Source organism: Quercus lobata, chromosome 3 (assembly GCF_001633185.2).
Source record: "Quercus lobata isolate SW786 chromosome 3, ValleyOak3.0 Primary Assembly, whole genome shotgun sequence".
Classification (NCBI taxonomy): Eukaryota; Viridiplantae; Streptophyta; class Magnoliopsida; order Fagales; family Fagaceae; genus Quercus; species Quercus lobata.
The window spans coordinates 30453024-30470044 of record NC_044906.1 but is presented as its reverse complement, the minus strand read 5'-3'; the positions used below and the strand labels follow the sequence as shown (position 1 = coordinate 30470044).

Below are 17021 nucleotides of genomic sequence, written 5' to 3'. Positions count from 1 at the left end.
AGGTGACAAATGGGAGGGTTTGGGGTGTGCATAATTGGATTGGGTATATAAAATTCATTTATCCATTTAACTAATTGCTTCTAACACAAATCCAACACAACCCAATTATTATGGGTAAACCCCAACCCACCCAATTATCAAAATTACCAAAATGCCACTAAAGTGAAAATGAACAAAGTACTCTAAAATCTTACCCCCAAATTTAAAATTACCAAAATACCCCCCAAAACCCAAAAAATGACCAAAATACCCCCGAAACCTAAAAATTACCAAAATACCCCCAGAAACCCAAAAAATGACCAAAATACCCCTTGAAACCTAAAATTGACCAAAATACCCCCGAAATCCAAAAAAATGACCAAAATACCCCGAAACCTAAAAATTACCAAAATAACCCCGAAACCTAAAAAATGACCAAAATACCCCCGAAACCCAAAAAATGATCAAAATACCCCCGAAACCCAAAAATACACCTAAAACCCAAAAATGACCAAAATACCCCTAAAACCTAAAAAATGACCAAAATACCCCTAAAACCTAAAAATTACTAAAATAATCACTAAACCTACAAAATAACCCCAAAACCCAAAAAATGACCAAAATACCCCTGAAACCTAAAAATTACCAAAATAATCACAAAACCTACAAAATGACCAAATGCTCCTAGGAATCCAAAAAATGACCAAAATACCCTTGAAACCTAAAAATTACCAAAATATCCCCAAAACCCATAAAATGACCAAAATACCCCGAAACATAAAAAATGACCAAAATACCCCCTGAAACCCAAAAAATGACCAAAATACTCGCAAAACCTAAAAATGACCAAAATACCCCCAAAACCCAAAAGATGTCCAAAATACCCCCGAAACCTAAAAAATTACCAAAATAATCTTGAAGCCTAAAAATTAACCAAAATAACGCTGAAACCTTAAAAATGACCAAAATACCCCCGAAACCTTAAAAATGACCAAAATAACCCCAAAGCCTAAAAATTGACCAAAACAACCTAGAAACCAAAAAATGATCAAAATACCCTCGAAACCTAAAAAATGATCGAAATACCCTTGAAACCTAAAAATTAACTGAAATACCCCCTGAAACCTAAAAAATGACCAAAGTACCCCTGAAACCTAAATATGGCCAAAATAACCCCTAAACCTTAAAATGACCAAAATATCCTCGAAATCTAAAAAATGACCAAAATACCCCGAAACCTATAAAATGACAAAAATGCCCCTTAAACCTATAAGTTGATAAAAATACACCCTAAACCTAAAAAATTATCCAAATCCCCCCTAGAACTAAAAAATGACCAAAATACTCCCTAAACATAAAATATGACCAAAATACCCCCTAAACCTAAAAATGACTAAGATACCTTGGAAACCTAAAGAATGATTGAAATATCCCCGAAACCTAAAAAGTAATTAAACGACCTCCAAAACCTAGAAAATTACAAAAAATAGCCCCAAAATCTAAAAGTTAACGAAACACCCCTAAAACCTAAAAAATTAGTGACATTCCCTCAAAACCTACAAAATGACTGAAATACTCTTAAAACCTTTTATTTAATGAAAATACCCTCGAAACATCCAAAATACCCCAAACCCCTATCTTGGTCATTTTAGAGGCTTCGGGTGTATTTTGTTCATCTTATAGGATTAGTGGTATGTTGGTCATTTTAGAGATTTTGAGGGGTATTTTGTTCGTTTTTTAGGTTTAGAGGTATTTTGGTTGTTTTAGGGGTTTCAGGGTATTTTTGGTAATTTTAGAGGTTTCAGGTTGTTTGTGGCCATTTTTAGAGGTTTTGGGTTTATTTGGGTCATTTCAAAGGTTTAGGGGTATTTTCGTCACTTTATAGGTTTGAGGGTATTTTGGTCATTTTTTAGGTTTAGGGGGTAGTCTAGTCATTTTATAGTTTTAGGGGGGTATTTTGGTCAATTTTTAGGTTTCTAGATTATTTTGATCAATTTTTAGGCTTCGGGGTTATTTTGGCCATTTTTTAGGCTTCGAGGGTATTTTTGTCATTTTTTAGGTTTTGAGGTTATTTTGGTCATTTTTTAGGTTTTGGGGTTATTTTGGCCATTTTTTAGGTTTTAGAGGGATTTTGGTAATTTTTAGGTTTTGGAGGTATTTTGGTCATTTTTTGGATTTTAGGGGTATTTTGGTAATTTTTAGGTTTCGGGGGTATTTTGGTAATTTTTTGGGTTTCGGGTGTATTTTGGTCATTTTTTTGGGTTTTGGGGGTATTTTGGTGATTTTTAGGTTTTGGGTGTATTTTGGTCATTTTTTGGGTTTTGGGGGTATTTTGGTAATTTTTAGGTTTTGGGTGGTATTTTGGTCATTTTTTGGGTTTTGGGGGTATTTTGGTCATTTTGTAGGTTTTGGGGTTATTTTGGTAATTTTTAGGTTTATGTGTTATTTTGGTCATTTTTTAGGTTGAGGGGGTATTTTGGTAATTTTTAGGTTTTGGGGTATTTTGGTCGTTTTTTGGATTTCAAGGGTATTTTGGTAAATTTTAGGTTTCATGGGGTATTTTGGTAATTATTTGGGTTTCGAGGGTATTTTGGTAATTTTTTGGGTTTTGGGGGTATTTTGGTAATTTTTAGGTTTTGGTGGGTATTTTGGCCATTTTTTGGGTTTCGAGGGTATTTGGTCATTTTGTAGGTTTTGGGGTTATTTTGGTAATTTTTAGGTTTTAGGAGTATTTTGGTCATTTTTTGGATTTTGGGGGTAGTTTGGTAATTTTTAGGTTTCGAGGGTGTTTTGGTCATTTTTTGGGGTTCGGGGGTATTTTGGTCATTTTTTGGGTTTTGGGGGTATTTTGGTAATTTTTAGGTTTTTGGTGGTATTTTGGTCAATTTTTGGGTTTCAGGGGTATTTTGGTCATTTTGTAGGTTTTAGGGTTATTTGGTAATTTGTAGGTTTTGGGGGGTATTTTGGTCATTTTTTAGGTTTAAGAGTTATTTTGGTAATTTTTAGGTTTCGAGGGTGTTTTGGTCTTTTTTTGGGGTTCGGGGGTATTTTGGTCATTTTTTGGGTTTTGGGGGGTACTTTGGTAATTTTTAGGTTTTTGGTGGTATTTTGGTAATTTTTTGGGTTTTAGGGGTATTTTGGTCATTTTGTAGGTTTAAGAGTTATTTTGGTAATTTTTAGGTTTCGAGAGTGTTTTGGACATTTTTTGGATTTTGGGGGGTATTTTGGTCATTTTTTGGATTTCGATGGGTATTTTGGTCATTTTTTGAGTTTTGGGATTATTTTGGTAATTTTTAGGTTTATATGTTATTTTGGTCATTTTTTAGGTTAAGGGGGTATTTTGGTAATTTTTGTGATTTTGGGGCATTTTAGAGTTGGGTGATTTGTAAAAATGATAGTTGGATCATAATTGGGTCTAATTGGGTACCTAATAAACACTAATGTTAATTGGGTTTAATTGTAATTGGGTTAATACCTATTTAACCTAATTAATAATTGGGTGGGTTTGGGTCTCATTTAAGTGGATGGATTTGGGTGGGCAAATGGGTTTAGGTTGATTTTGCCACCCCTAATTTAACTAAAAATATCAATTTTTTTTTTAATATTTTATCTTTCCTTAGACACAACCACCACCATTCATTCTCTTCCTTCATCTTTAGGATACATAAAGAAATAATAAAAACTAAACAATATTAGTGTAAATTTACTTGAATACTATAACAAAATTTTAAATACAATTATGCACTCACTGACATGGATCATTTTTATGTAAAATGTAAAAATTTTACATTTTTTTTTTCTATCATATACCCTTTGACGTGAGTACTCTCTTAATGTGCGTGCTTAGTGTTGATACCCATTTTCGTGACACATTATGTACAAGCCCAATTCAACTAAACTCGACTATTTTGTGACCCCAATTCATGTATTATATTATATTATATTTCTTTTTAAGCATGGCCCAAGCTCATTCAATTTATGGGAGAAATTAAGGAAGTGTGGTTTGAAGAGAATGGGTCGGTTTTTTTTGGACCTTTTGTATGAGCTCAACTCATGCGTGCTACTAGAGTACCAAGTAGGCAAGAGACACTAGTAGCACCTCAGGTTCATGGAGTAGATCTTGTACCCGAAATTTCCACCCCAAAAGAGTTTTGATGCTCTGGCTAATTGTGGACCAAAGTTTCTACCCAGACCTAATTTTGCTACCATATTTTCTTTTCCACCCAAAAAACACAATTGGCCCTAAACTAATTAGCTAGTCTATTGCAGCCACCAAATGCAGTTGTTAAAAGCCTACAATGACAAGTAAATAACAGCTAATGGAGTCGGCCACTTTATCTCCAAAATCATGCCAAAAGTATGCCAAACTCTTCCTTAAACAAAAGCAACTCAAGCCAAAACACCAAATTAGTATCATGGGGGATAAAAGCCTCTTCCATTACTTAAAATCAGTCATTAGCAATACCCCAAACTCTATATAAACTCTATCTTCAACTCAAAAATGAGCGAACCACGTTCCCCCCCCTACAGAATTGAAACTTTATAGCAAAAATCCATTTAGCTAAACAACATTCTCACAATTATGAAGTTTAGGGGTAAAAATATGAGTACAAGGGAACCTTCTATCTATTCCTCACAACTTCTCTCAATTTTTTCTTCTCGTTGACTGTAGATCGAAGTTTCAGACTTGTTGTGTTTCTATGTATTTTTCAGCATTTTTGTTATTAGCATTTTGATTTCTCTCTCGTTAAAGCACCATTAGCCTTTATTTATTGAATATTGGAATTTTATGCTTGATTCTCCATAAATAAACACTTCTAAAGAGCCCAATGAGAGATTTGGGCTAATCTTACATTTTTGGCCCTTGTCACAAAACATCCCCGACACTTAACATTGCAAATATGTTTCGGCTATTTAATGATACAAATTAAATTTTACAAATCTAAAACCTACATAGTGCCACATTATTTTGAATTTTTTAAATCATGTGGCAATCTCTAATTATTAGATATTGAAAATAAAATCCGATTTGCAAACAAAATATATGAGGACTTAAAATAGGGAGGTACTCGTTGGAGGGAACTTAGATGTAATTGTCCTTATCTTGAGGGAGCAAGATAGCAATTTATATTAATAGCTCTGCACTTGTGAAAAGCGGCAACCCTAGTACTTAACGTCCCTTCACAGTTCACAGTTCACATTTCAACTTCATCATCCTCACCAAATATGAAATGAGTTGCAGTCCTCACTGTTCTCTTCTTCCAGCCTACTGCTACTTCGCCACTCAGTCCAAACCAAACACCATAGTACGTTTCCTTTAACCTTCAATATCTCAAATTCTCATTTCATTTGGGACTCTTATTTTCTCTCTGTTTTGCATTTCATTTAAATATAAATATATGTAATCTTTATGATTGATATTATTTTTTATTGGTAGTGGGGGAATGTGTTTGATATGAATTTCTTGAACTGGGTTTCTCTTCTTCAAGTTTTTCTATTGGTAGTTATGGCTGTGGGGTCATAAAGTCCTGATTTTTATCGTTTATCACTTATGTTTGTGGTGGAAATGCTTCTTATTTGACATTTTGGAGCTGGGTTTTGAAGTATGCTTGGATTTTGGAGTGAAAGTGTTTATTTTTTGTATCCAAATGATAAATGTTGGTGATAAAGCTTTATTTTATTTACTCTCTGTCTGTCTCTTCCCTATTGGCTTTTGTGTCCTGTGAGTATTTAAAGTGAGTTGGATTCTGACTTTAATTTGATGAAATGGGTTTTTTGTTATATTGGATTTCAGGAGCTGAGATATTGCTTTGGCCCTTAATACTTTTCTTGGTTTCCCTTTTGTAGTTATCTGCAACTTATAGTCAAGGTATACCTTGTGTGTGTGTGTGTATTTGCTTGTATTGCTGTTTGCCTTTTTAAAAAATTGTTTAGTGAATTTTTCCTGGTTCTGATATTAAGTTTGAACTTGCACAGTTGTGGTTCTCATTCTCAAGCAGAAGAGTAGTTAAACCTGAGGAATATACTTGTGCGTATTTCGGGTTTATTGAAAATAATAAACCAAGGGATTGTCCCATTAAGTGAGAAACTTGTATGAGTCTTGGTTCAATTGGGTTGGTCTGAAAAGGAAGCATTGGGTTACAATATATGTTATATAGATATTCGTAGCAACTTAGTTATTGTTCTTATAAGTTGGAAGAGAAAGATGGGGTACGCTATTATCCAACAGAGTTATTTGGCCCAAGTTCGTTGTTTGCATGGTCTACATGGGTGCTCCAAACAAGAGGGTCACAGTTCTCGCCTTTGCCAGTGCTCAGTAATGAAATCTCCTGTGTTCCGTTTAAATTGCTCAAGCAAGTGTAATCACAAAACTCAATTTTGTTTACAACGGAAGGGAGGTATTGGTTCTGGAAGAAATTCGCGTCTTTTACAATGTAGAGGTTTGCAGAGAAGTGTTTGCATTGGTAGAGACAATGAAATTGACCAAGATGAACGACGCTCTGAAAATTATGATATGGGTGTTGAAAGAAATTTCAGACAGCTAATGAAGAAGACTTCAAGTTCTTCATTGTTGTATTCAGATGGACCTTTAGTTGAAAACGATGAGGAAACGAACAATGGCATTCTTCAGAATTTCTGTAGCCAAGGGAGGTTGGTGGATGCATCGAGGTTGGTTGATCTTATGGCACGACGAAACCAAATTCCAGACTTCCATTCTTGTACAAACTTAATACGAGGCCTTATCAAATTGGATCGGTTAGATAAAGCTTCCAAAATCCTTAAAGTCATGGTCATGTCCGGTGGGGTTCCAGATATCATCACATACAACATGATGGTTGGTGGTCTCTGCAGGAGAGGACTGTCAAGATCTGCCATTGATCTCTTAGATGAGATGAGCTTGAGTGGTTGCCCTCCGGACGTGATTACATATAACACAATAATTCGGTGTATGTTTGATAGTAGGAATTTTGATATGGCAATTGGATTTTGGAAGGACCAATTGAGAAAGGGATGCCCTCCTTTTCTGATTACCTACACAGTTCTCATTGAGCTTGTCTGCAAGCATCGTGGAACTTTGCGGGCTCTTGAAGTATTGGAAGATATGGCGATTGAGGGCTGTTATCCTGATATCGTAACCTACAATGGTCTGGTTAATTTTAATTGTAAACGGGGAAAATATGAAGATGTAGCATTGGTTATATATAATCTTTTATCTCATGGTATGGAACCCAATGCTATAACTTACAACACTCTTCTGAATTCTCTTTGTAATCGTAGGTATTGGGATGAAGTAGATGAGATTGTGTCGGTTATGAAAGAAACTTCCCACACTCCTACAGTGGTTACTTACAACATCTTGATTAATGGTTTGTGCAAAGATGGGCTTTTGGATCGTGCCATTAACTTTTATAATCTCATGGTTTCCCAGAACTGTTCACCTGACATTGTAACTTATAACACTCTCCTAGGTGCCCTTTGTAAAGAGGGAATGGTGGATGAGGCCCTCCAAGTGCTTCACATTTTAAGTGGTACCAGTTGTTCTCCTTGTTTGATCACTTATAATACTGTGATTGATGGGTTGGCTAAGAAGGGTTTGATGGAGAAAGCAATGAGATTGTATGGTCAAATGATAGAAAAAGGGATAACTCCTGATGACATTACCCATCGTTGTCTGATTTGGGGCTTTTGCCGGGTGGATCAATTGGAGGAAGCTGTTGAACTATTGAAGGAGATGGGTAAGAGAGATCACAAGGTCGGAAATAAAGCTTATAGATTCATGATCCAAGGATTATGTAAAAATAAGAAGGTGGATATTGCAATACAAGTTCTAGAAATGATGATTTCAAGTAGATGCAAGCCAGATGTGACGATTTATTCTATGATCATTAAAGGTGTGACTGCTGCTGGTATGACCAAAGAGGCTAATGAGTTGCATAAGAAGTTGATAGAATGGGGCGTTTTGAGAGAGGGGGCCATGCTGGAATAGTGAGTTCATGTGAAAACTTGACCTTATTCAACATTTCTTAGAATCCAGACAACCACTTTCATGCTTAAAATTGTACAGAGTATAAATTCTCACAAGGTGATTCCTCTTCTTATCCTCTTTGCTTTTTAAAATTTTTTAAACCTAACAGTTACTAAGCCTTCAGATATGGTCACTTCCATCTTTTCCTGGTTGGTTGTGGCTATCGTAAATATATGGAAATAATTTGAATCGCTTAATCATATCTGTGGTTAAATTGTATTTTTTTGTGGCATTTCGTAGTATGTACTAGAGGTTGGGCATATGTAACTGTGCATTTAATAAGCATGCATGAGGTAGCTGAAAATTTATTATTTCCTTCTGTCACCTACATAGAATACTATAGCTAAGATCAGAATCTTGGTCATCTTCACTTTCCTTTTGTGTATCTGTTGTATATTTTCTCTACGCTAGTGCTACTTCCATTTTTTTGGTGAGCTATTTGCCATATTTCGAAGAAAAAAAATTACTTATCTGGGAAAAATATCATCTTCACTACAAGAAGAATAGAATACATCAAGCTACAATAGATAATGTTGCACTAAAATAACCTCAATTGCATTATGCATCAAGCTGTTTCATTTGGGTGAGTCTAACTTTCATCAACTGGTATCAGATTATCTATTTATTATTTTGAAATGTATTGCTATTTTCTACTAGCATTTCACTCTCGGTTAAAATTTCTGAAAAGCATGTTTTCTTGTATATTGTACTAGTTTCAGCCCCTTCAATTGTTGATTTTAGTGGTCAGCTTTGCCTTTTCCTACATATAGTCATTGACCTGTCATGCAATAAAGTAGTGTTTATAAAATGACAACACAACTAAATTAAGCAAATAGTTCTGTTAAAACTTATGAGGGTGAATTTTTTGGTTTCTAGGAGCAACCCCTATCTTTAAATGTATATCTTCGTTTTGTATCTTATATTTTCTTGTATTTCCATTAATCTATTTTATCTGGAGGAGCTCATGAGTTGAGTCAAATTGGGTTTGGTATCAAGCTGTAACTTGGCCCAATAATCAAGGATGTCAATACCGTACCGGAGGCCGTACCGGTTTGGCTACCGGTACGATATATTTCGGATACCGGTCAATACCGGTGTACCGTTTCGGGTTTACCGCTATTTTTTATATTTATAAATAAATAAATATATATATGTATGTATGTATGTATGTATGTATGTGTTTGTGTGTGTATATATATATATTATAATAAATATAAAAGTTTACCATAAAACATTTCCTCAATTCAGAACTAATTATTCATGGTTTTAAACTTTAGTATCAATTAAAAGGGAAAAAAAATAAAAAAATAAAATAGAAAGCTTAAAAGTTACCATTGCATACTAAGAAAACAAATAATACTAATAAGTTAATGCAAATAAGTTACCAATCTTTCCTAACAAAAATTCAAAAATTACAAAACTTAAAAAAAAAAAAAAAAACTTTTTTCTGTACCGGCCGGTATTGCCCGAAATTGGCCGGTACGAGGCCGGTATAGCCGGTATTTTTTCCGGTACGAAACAGGGAGGTCGAGCTTACCGGATTACTGGCCGGTACGGTATATTCCGGCCGTACCGGCCGGTACGGTACGGTATTGACAACATTGCCAATAATGCCAGATACCCAGACTAAACAAAACAGATAAGAAAAGAAAGATAAACAACCCACATGATCTCATCATGTTGCTGAAGATTCTTGGCCTCACCAAGCGGTCCAAGCCAAGGGAAGAGTGGAGGAGACAGCTTTGGCTCAAGCCATTGATGGCAACTCAAATATGTGTGTGTGAGAGAGAAGAAAATAAACATATTTGTGTCTCATTTTTTTTTTTTTAAGGCAGCAACAACACTATTAAAGGCATGTCATCTTTCACAAAAGGATTGGGACTTCTGAAAGCAAAAAATCAAGAAACGAAAAACTTATGGGTCTGAGAGAAATGAGAGAGAGGGAAAAAAAGAAGGGGAGGAGAAAGAGAAATAGCAGGAGAGGGTGTGGGTCTCAGTTGGGTTGGGTTTAACAGGTAAATTTTACCCAAACCAGAGATTCGACCAAGCCTTGAAAGGATCAACCTGATACCTGCCAGCCCATTTTTCTCAAAACTGTCAGTGAATGCTTTGTGTTGATTATGTATTAGGTACTAGGTAGTAGGTCAATGTATTGGAGAGAGAGAGAGAGAGAGAGAGACCATTTTGTTGAAACAATTCTGCATATCTTTGTTATATCAGTATACCATAAATCATCTGTAATTATGGATCCTACTACAAGTTCTTTATCTTATTTCTGCAACTATATTTCTTGCTGATAGTTCTGGGAGCTAATTTGCCAAGCATTCTATTAACTCAAGTTGCTTACTGCCACTCAGGTAGCATTTTTGTATGAACTTGCTGATACCAGAGTCCAGAGAGACATCTGGGGATCCATAAGAATGTTATCACTTGGAATCTGCTAGGGCTTCCATACTGCAGGACAGGAGTGTATACTTCAGACGCCTAGGACACAGAAAGATTTTTGGTTTGCTGGTTGTCATTGAGTGCATTTATTGTAAGGTAATTAGTACACCATCTAGGTGCAACTTTGCCCTTGTAGATTTAGAGATTGAGAATTTTATACAGACAGCAATCTTCCTTTTTGTAATGAATTCTTTCTTCTTGATGTGCACACGCGCTGCCCAGGTTAATCTATGATAATTTGTGCAATAGCCATGTGTCAATATGTTGCTATATGTCATTTTAGTTGTAGGATCAGAAATTGTTCAGCATACAATTATAATCCCCATTTTACAAGCCCGTTACAGATCTGCTCTCATCATATAAAACCGAGAGATGCACAAGGGAGCACACTGGGTGACCCCTTTGTGCAGATCATGCTATTCTCAGTCTAAAGTAAAGAATATTAAATTGGTTGATGAAAAGATTTGGTCATTGGGTTGTCACATGATTTGACGTAGGTGGATATCATGAAATATGTCTTTCAAAAAGTTAACCAAAAAAAAAAAAAATCATGGTACAGTCCAGGGGAAAAATCGTGAACAAACTTCAAGTAGTTCTAACCAGTCATTACCAATTGTTATTGACATGCAACTTACGCTGGTTAAAAAGGTCTATTTTAGAGCATCAGCCGTTGCAAAAAAAAAAAAAGAAAAAAAAAAAGTCATTTAAAATTTTTAACACATCAAAAAGCCTACTTTATTATTTTAGTACATTATTTTACAATACCTCCTCCATCACATGTTCTATTCTTCAATTCTATACATTAAAATAATATTTACAATACATTAAAATAATATATTAACTCCCCAATTCATAACACAAGTACATAACTAGTGGGCTATGGCCACAAGCAACAACCACTGCCGCAACCATACCACCAACGGCACAAACCCATTACGAAACCAACAGCCACCACCGGCACAAACCCATTACCAAACCTGTAACCACAACAAACCCACAACCACCAATGCCACAAACCCACAACCACCAATGTCACAAACTCACAGCCACCACCGCCGGAATCCTCCAACAAATTTCAAATCCAACACCATCAAATTAAAAAAAAAAAAAAGGCAAATCCCCACGACAAAGTTTGATTTGCAAGAAGAGAGGGAGAATAAAGATAAAGAGAGACGGAGGTCTGAGGAAGAAAGAAGAAAGAAAAAGAGAGAGTGGGTCTGAGAAGCCTGAGAAGAGAAGGAAGAAGAAAGAGAGAGTAGGTGTGAAAAGAAGAAAGAACGTGAGAGAAGGAAAACTTAGAGAGATGAGAGAGAAAAAGAATAAAAAACTTTTTTTTTTTAGCATTTGGAACCGTACTGTGGCAATTTTAGAATTGTATTGTAGCACCATGCCATTTCTTATAGCATTTGGCACATCTCATGAAGCAAGGATTTTGGTGTTTGGTGTATCAAATGTTAAAAATTTAACAATTGGCTGTTGGCATACTTGATGTTAATGCTCTTAGCTCCATAAACTCGTGCTACTAGCTCCTTTTCTATCAAGAGATGAGACTTCGTAGTAATTTTCTTTCTTCCTTGCTTAAAGATTAACAATGTGAAGTTTTGTGCTTCAAGAGGAAAAAGGTTATGGCAACTGCAATCTGCATTGGAATTACGGATTTAAAACCAGTGTCTCACTTATACACTAATCAAAATTAAGAGGATTGAGGCTGCACTTCTGTTGGGTTTCATGTTTGCAAACTTTTATAGGAAAAATTTTACTTTGCTGAACCTGAAATAGTGCACTTTATATAACAAGCAAGAAATGTTCTTTAACCTGTCACCCCAGATTGTTACCAAGTTCTATGAACAAATAATCTGTCACCTTTCAAGATATGAGATGGTACGAAAATAAGCAAAATTTCAACAATTTTATCAAATAATTGAGCCAAATAATAAAAAAGAAATGGGGGTTGTACCCAGGATCTAGATCATCTCAGTTTGGCTTCTCATTCACATAAACCGAAATTGTCGGCAGCATCACTGAAGTTTTTTAATCCATGTGCTCGGTTGGTAGTTTAGAAAGGAAAAGATTGAATAATGAGTAAAATAGAGTTTTGGCGGGTCAGCACCCGTGAATTAAATACTTCATGCAATCAGCTCTGGAATATTTGATTACAGATTCAGAAGACAATGCAAAGTACTTCATAAGATTCACAAAAAGTACATAAATAGAAATTGTAACACATTAAAATACGATATACATCATCATTCTTCTCCCGTGTCATCTTGTAAAGCTGTCTATCAGTGCTGCCTCCAAAATTGAACTTATGTGGCGATTTGCCTGTCAAATATGCCAAACTTTTAAGTCAATAGTCTTTCTGCTTATTCTGAAAATATCCTTATCCAATTTTCTTCCTTCCTTTTTGCTTCCTTTGAAAGTCTACTTCACCTTTAACTCCATTTCTCATTATGTCAACTGGCCAGTTAGAACTCAATTTGTCAGGCTGACTCTTCATATGAATGAGTTTAACATTCAGTATTTTTGCTATCAGTATGCCCCATTGACATAAATTTGTTTCTTCGCCTTTCATGATTGTCTATCTGAAAAAATAATACAACAGAGAAAATAACCATGGGAAAGTAGATCCCATTCACAAAGCCCTATTAATGAGATTGGACCATATGCAAAGTAGATCTGCGGAAGCTAATTCTTAATGTCAGACAAGGTGAGCTCTTTGTAAACATCAAACATGGGAAAGGTCTTGTTCAACCGTTTCAATGAATCTTCAGATATAGCGTTCAAACTGATAAGGGAATTAGCCAAACCCACAGCTTCAACTTGCCATCCCGCAAAACCAATCCCTTCAACCAACATAATGTAAGTAGTTTCATTCGGCTGGCATCCCTTTTCAACCATTGCTGCGAGCACTTCAATGGCATCACCAGTTCTATGAGCTTTACACAATCCAAGAATAACAATGTTATAACTGATAACTGTCGGCTTGAACCCACTGCTTTCCATATCCACCAACAACCCAATTGCTTCATCTACCATCCCATCTCTGCACAAACACGATATAAGTGAATTGTAAGTGATCTCGTCAGGATCAATCCCTTTGTTCACCATCCCCGATATCATTCCCAGAGCCCTAGCTCTGTCCCCACAATTCCATAGTGCACTGAACATTGTGTTGTAAGAACTCACATCGGGAGGACAACCTACTTCCCCTAGCTTCTCAAAGATTTCCAAAGCCAGGTCAGCATTTCCATTCTTACATAAAGTGGCTAAGATTGTGTTGTAGTTCACAATATCTGGCAAGCAACCATCAGTGATCATGAGGTCCAAGAATTCAATAGCCAAATCCAATCTCCCTTCTTTGCAGAATGCAGACACCAACGGATCATAACTATAAGCATCTGGTCTTAACCCCTTTTCCTTCATGACCTTCAACACATTTACAGCGTCCTCAACTTTCCCATCACGACAAAGTGAGCTAATTAGAATGCTGTAAGTAACAACATTCGGCTCACAACCTCTTGAATACATCTCAGCAAGTAGTTTCTCTCCTTCATCCCATTTCCCGAGATTCAAAAGTACCCTTAACAAAATATTGTATGAGACCACATCAGGCTCACAACCCTTGGATTTTAAACTCCGAACAAACTCAAAAGCACGATCCACCATACCTTCCTTGCACATCCCCCTAATGACTGCATTGTAAGTATACATGTCAGGTCGAAGCCTTCTCAATAGCATCTCATCCAAAAGCTTCATAGCTTCATCAATCCCACCCTCAAGGATGGTTGCCTCAATCAGAATTGTGTAAGTAATCACAGTTGGCTCACATTTATCTTTCATTAACTGATCCAAAACCTTCAAAGCTGAGTCAAGCTTTCCCCTACTACAAAGACTCCCGATCATTATATTATAGGTAACAACATCAGGCAAAAATCCCCTACGTTTCATTCTATCGAGCACTTTGTTTGCAGATACAATCTGATTAGCCTTACAAAACCCACTAATCAATGCATTATAAGAAAAAACATCTGGTTCACCATGTTCTTCCAAGATTTGCATAACCCTTATGGCTTTTGGGATATTTCTATAATTGAAGAAGCCTTTAATGAGCTTTGTACAAAGTATAACATCAGGTTTGTAACCCTTGTTAACCAAGCACTCAAGAAAGTAGAGTGACTCTTTGTACTTGCCTGCTTTGCAGGACCTATTGAGTACTTTCATCAAATGGGACTCTTTGAAATCAACATTTTGCAAATGGGTTGGCCTTGTTTTAGCAGAAACCCAGACCTTTGGTGGGTTTCTGGAGCTGTTACTGTTGTCATTGGGGTTAGGGACTCCACAACTCACAAAAACGCTGCTTTGATGTGAATGTGAGGTGGGTTTCAGTGGGATGATGAAAGGCAGGGTCTGAGGCCAAAAATCAGTGGAAATTTTTGTCATTGACAACTCTTTTTTTGTGTGTGTGTGTGTTTTTTGTTCTTGGTGTGGTTCAGCCAAGCTCAAGGACTAATTAACATTTTGAAGAAAAAACTAAAGAGAAGAGAGCAAAAAAAAATACCTGAAATATTGTTATGTCCAAGATGAAACCACTTTATGAATTAAGGATTGTTCAATGTATTACTGGGTTTGAGAGTTGAGACACCTTGAAACTCCAACTGTATTATCCAACACAGATTCTCTATGGGATTTCAGTACACGTGTTGAAGATAACAAAGATTCCATTATTATTATCTTTATTTTATTTTTGGGGGATTTTGGTTAAAGATAAGGAATCATGTGGTGGGGTGGGGCATGGTTTGGATTTTGGAGGCTGGGTCGGATCAGATGTCCTAGGACTAGACTGGGACATGGAGTCTCCGACCTTTGTTTGGGCTATCCTAAATACTCGGCCCTAAAAACCCTGTCCAAAAATTCCTCAAAAAATAAAATAAAAACCCCTGTCGAAACATGCAAGAGAATATAATTTTACGGAATTATTGGACTATATTTTCTCTATAGAAATGAGTCATATAATCCTACATATTCATAAAATTAAAATAATTTGTCCATTAACAATGATATTAATCATTTTAGTAAGTAGCAATATTAACAATCAAACACTAATATAATGCGTTTGGTATCAATTTATTTAGCTTTATAGTCATTATTTTTATTAAAAATGTGTTAAAATATATTTAAACTTTGAAAAAAAAAATGAACAATTAAAAAGTTGTATATAATTGTTAAAAGTTAAACAAAAAATTTAAAGGCAAATGAACACTAAGTGGACGTAAAATAAAAATAAAAATAATAGTTGAGAGAGAGGAAAAATAATCTTTAGGCTAAAATGTAAAACTTACTTTTTAAGTTTCATCATTTTTCATTTCAGTCCTTTAAATTTGTATTTTTTCATTTCAATTTTTTAAGTTTCAATCTTTCTCAATTTGGTCTTCCATTAACAATCTATCAATTGCTACAGTTAACTTACCCAAATTTATTTAATATGTAATATTTAATATTTATTTATTTCTTAATTTTTTAAAAAAATGTTAATTAAAAAAAAAAAAATTAACGTCACTCCCCACTTCTGAAGAACACAAGATTGAAACCCCACCCACCAAAATATTAGGAAAGAAAGAGAGCTAGCAGTAGCAGAGGAAGGCAAGACAGACACTAGACACAAATGGAATCTTTGCTATAAAAAAAAAATGTGAAAGAAAGATTAGAATTAGATGGGTCGCCAAGTCTTCACCAAGCTGATTGGCTCGATCTCTAGAGCTTCTTCTTCTTCTTCTTCATGGACTCAGACTCGGCAATACGTCGCCGCGGCTACGCATCCTCCGCCGGTAGTTTTCGTGGACAAGAACACTTGCGTCATCTGCCAAGGCATCAAAGTAAAAAACGACACCTTCCACACCGAACAAGCCATCGAGTGATTCCAGGGATTTGCAATGTCATTTCATTATTTTCCAAAATTTATTTATTTTAAATTTTGCCTTTCCTTTCATGACAGATAATGACAAATCCATCATTTTATTTTACTAGTCGCTAACCCGTGCGATGCACGGGAAAATTATTAGAAAATAATAAAGCATGCATATATTAAAAGACAATTTAAGTTCATGTGTGCTTGTAAGGGATACATACCTAAATAGTTTTTGCGGTAGAAATAAAAGCCTTATATTTGAGATAAAGAACTGATGTAAACAAACTAACCTTACATAAAACAAATTAAAAAAAAAAAAAAAACATAAAACTGATGTCACGGGAAATTCAGCCACATAGTAGTAATATATAAATCTCTTAAAACCTAAACCTAAACGTAAGGACTAAATATTTATGTGCCTTCTCTTGCTTTCCTGATGTATTTGGTTAAAAACATAAAACTGATGTCACGGGAAATTTAGCCACATAGTAGTAATATATAAATCTCTTAAAACCTAAACCTAAACCTAAACGTAAGGACTAAATATATAAACAAACTAACCTTACAAAAGCTGAACTTTATAAGCTAAAATCTATACCGTGAGTTGTAGATCTTGAATGCTATACCGTGCGTTTAGGGCTTCCTACATCTGGAGAGAGAGAGAGT

At 35.4% G+C, this 17021-nt stretch overlaps 2 protein-coding genes across 3 annotated transcripts; one reads left to right on the top strand and one right to left on the bottom strand.

The window, feature by feature from the left end:
* The first annotated feature begins 5139 nt into the window (after positions 1-5139).
* On the top strand, positions 5140-10692 carry LOC115981498 (pentatricopeptide repeat-containing protein At1g08610). Of its 2 annotated transcripts, XM_031103683.1 has the most exons (4): positions 5140-5285; positions 5774-5848; positions 5956-8062; positions 10363-10692. In XM_031103683.1, the coding sequence occupies exon 3, from the start codon at positions 6185-6187 to the stop codon at positions 7964-7966; it is 1782 nt and encodes a 593-aa protein (XP_030959543.1). In that variant the 5' UTR covers positions 5140-5285; positions 5774-5848; positions 5956-6184; the 3' UTR covers positions 7967-8062; positions 10363-10692. The 2 variants fall into 2 exon arrangements, with proteins under 2 accessions (XP_030959543.1, XP_030959544.1); XM_031103684.1 differs by lacking the exon at positions 5774-5848.
* Positions 10693-12502: 1810 nt separating this feature from the next.
* On the bottom strand, positions 12503-15170 carry LOC115981535 (pentatricopeptide repeat-containing protein At3g04760, chloroplastic). The gene has a single exon (XM_031103742.1). The coding sequence runs from the start codon at positions 14888-14890 to the stop codon at positions 13136-13138; it is 1755 nt and encodes a 584-aa protein (XP_030959602.1). The 5' UTR covers positions 14891-15170; the 3' UTR covers positions 12503-13135.
* Between the last annotated feature and the right edge of the window lie 1851 nt (positions 15171-17021).

Excerpts from the sequence above, each read along its gene's own strand:
- LOC115981498 (XM_031103684.1), top strand. The coding sequence starts at position 6,185 with ATGGGGTACGCTATTATCCAACAGAGTTATTTGGCCCAAGTTCGTTGT.
- LOC115981535 (XM_031103742.1), bottom strand. The coding sequence starts at position 14,890 with ATGACAAAAATTTCCACTGATTTTTGGCCTCAGACCCTGCCTTTCATC.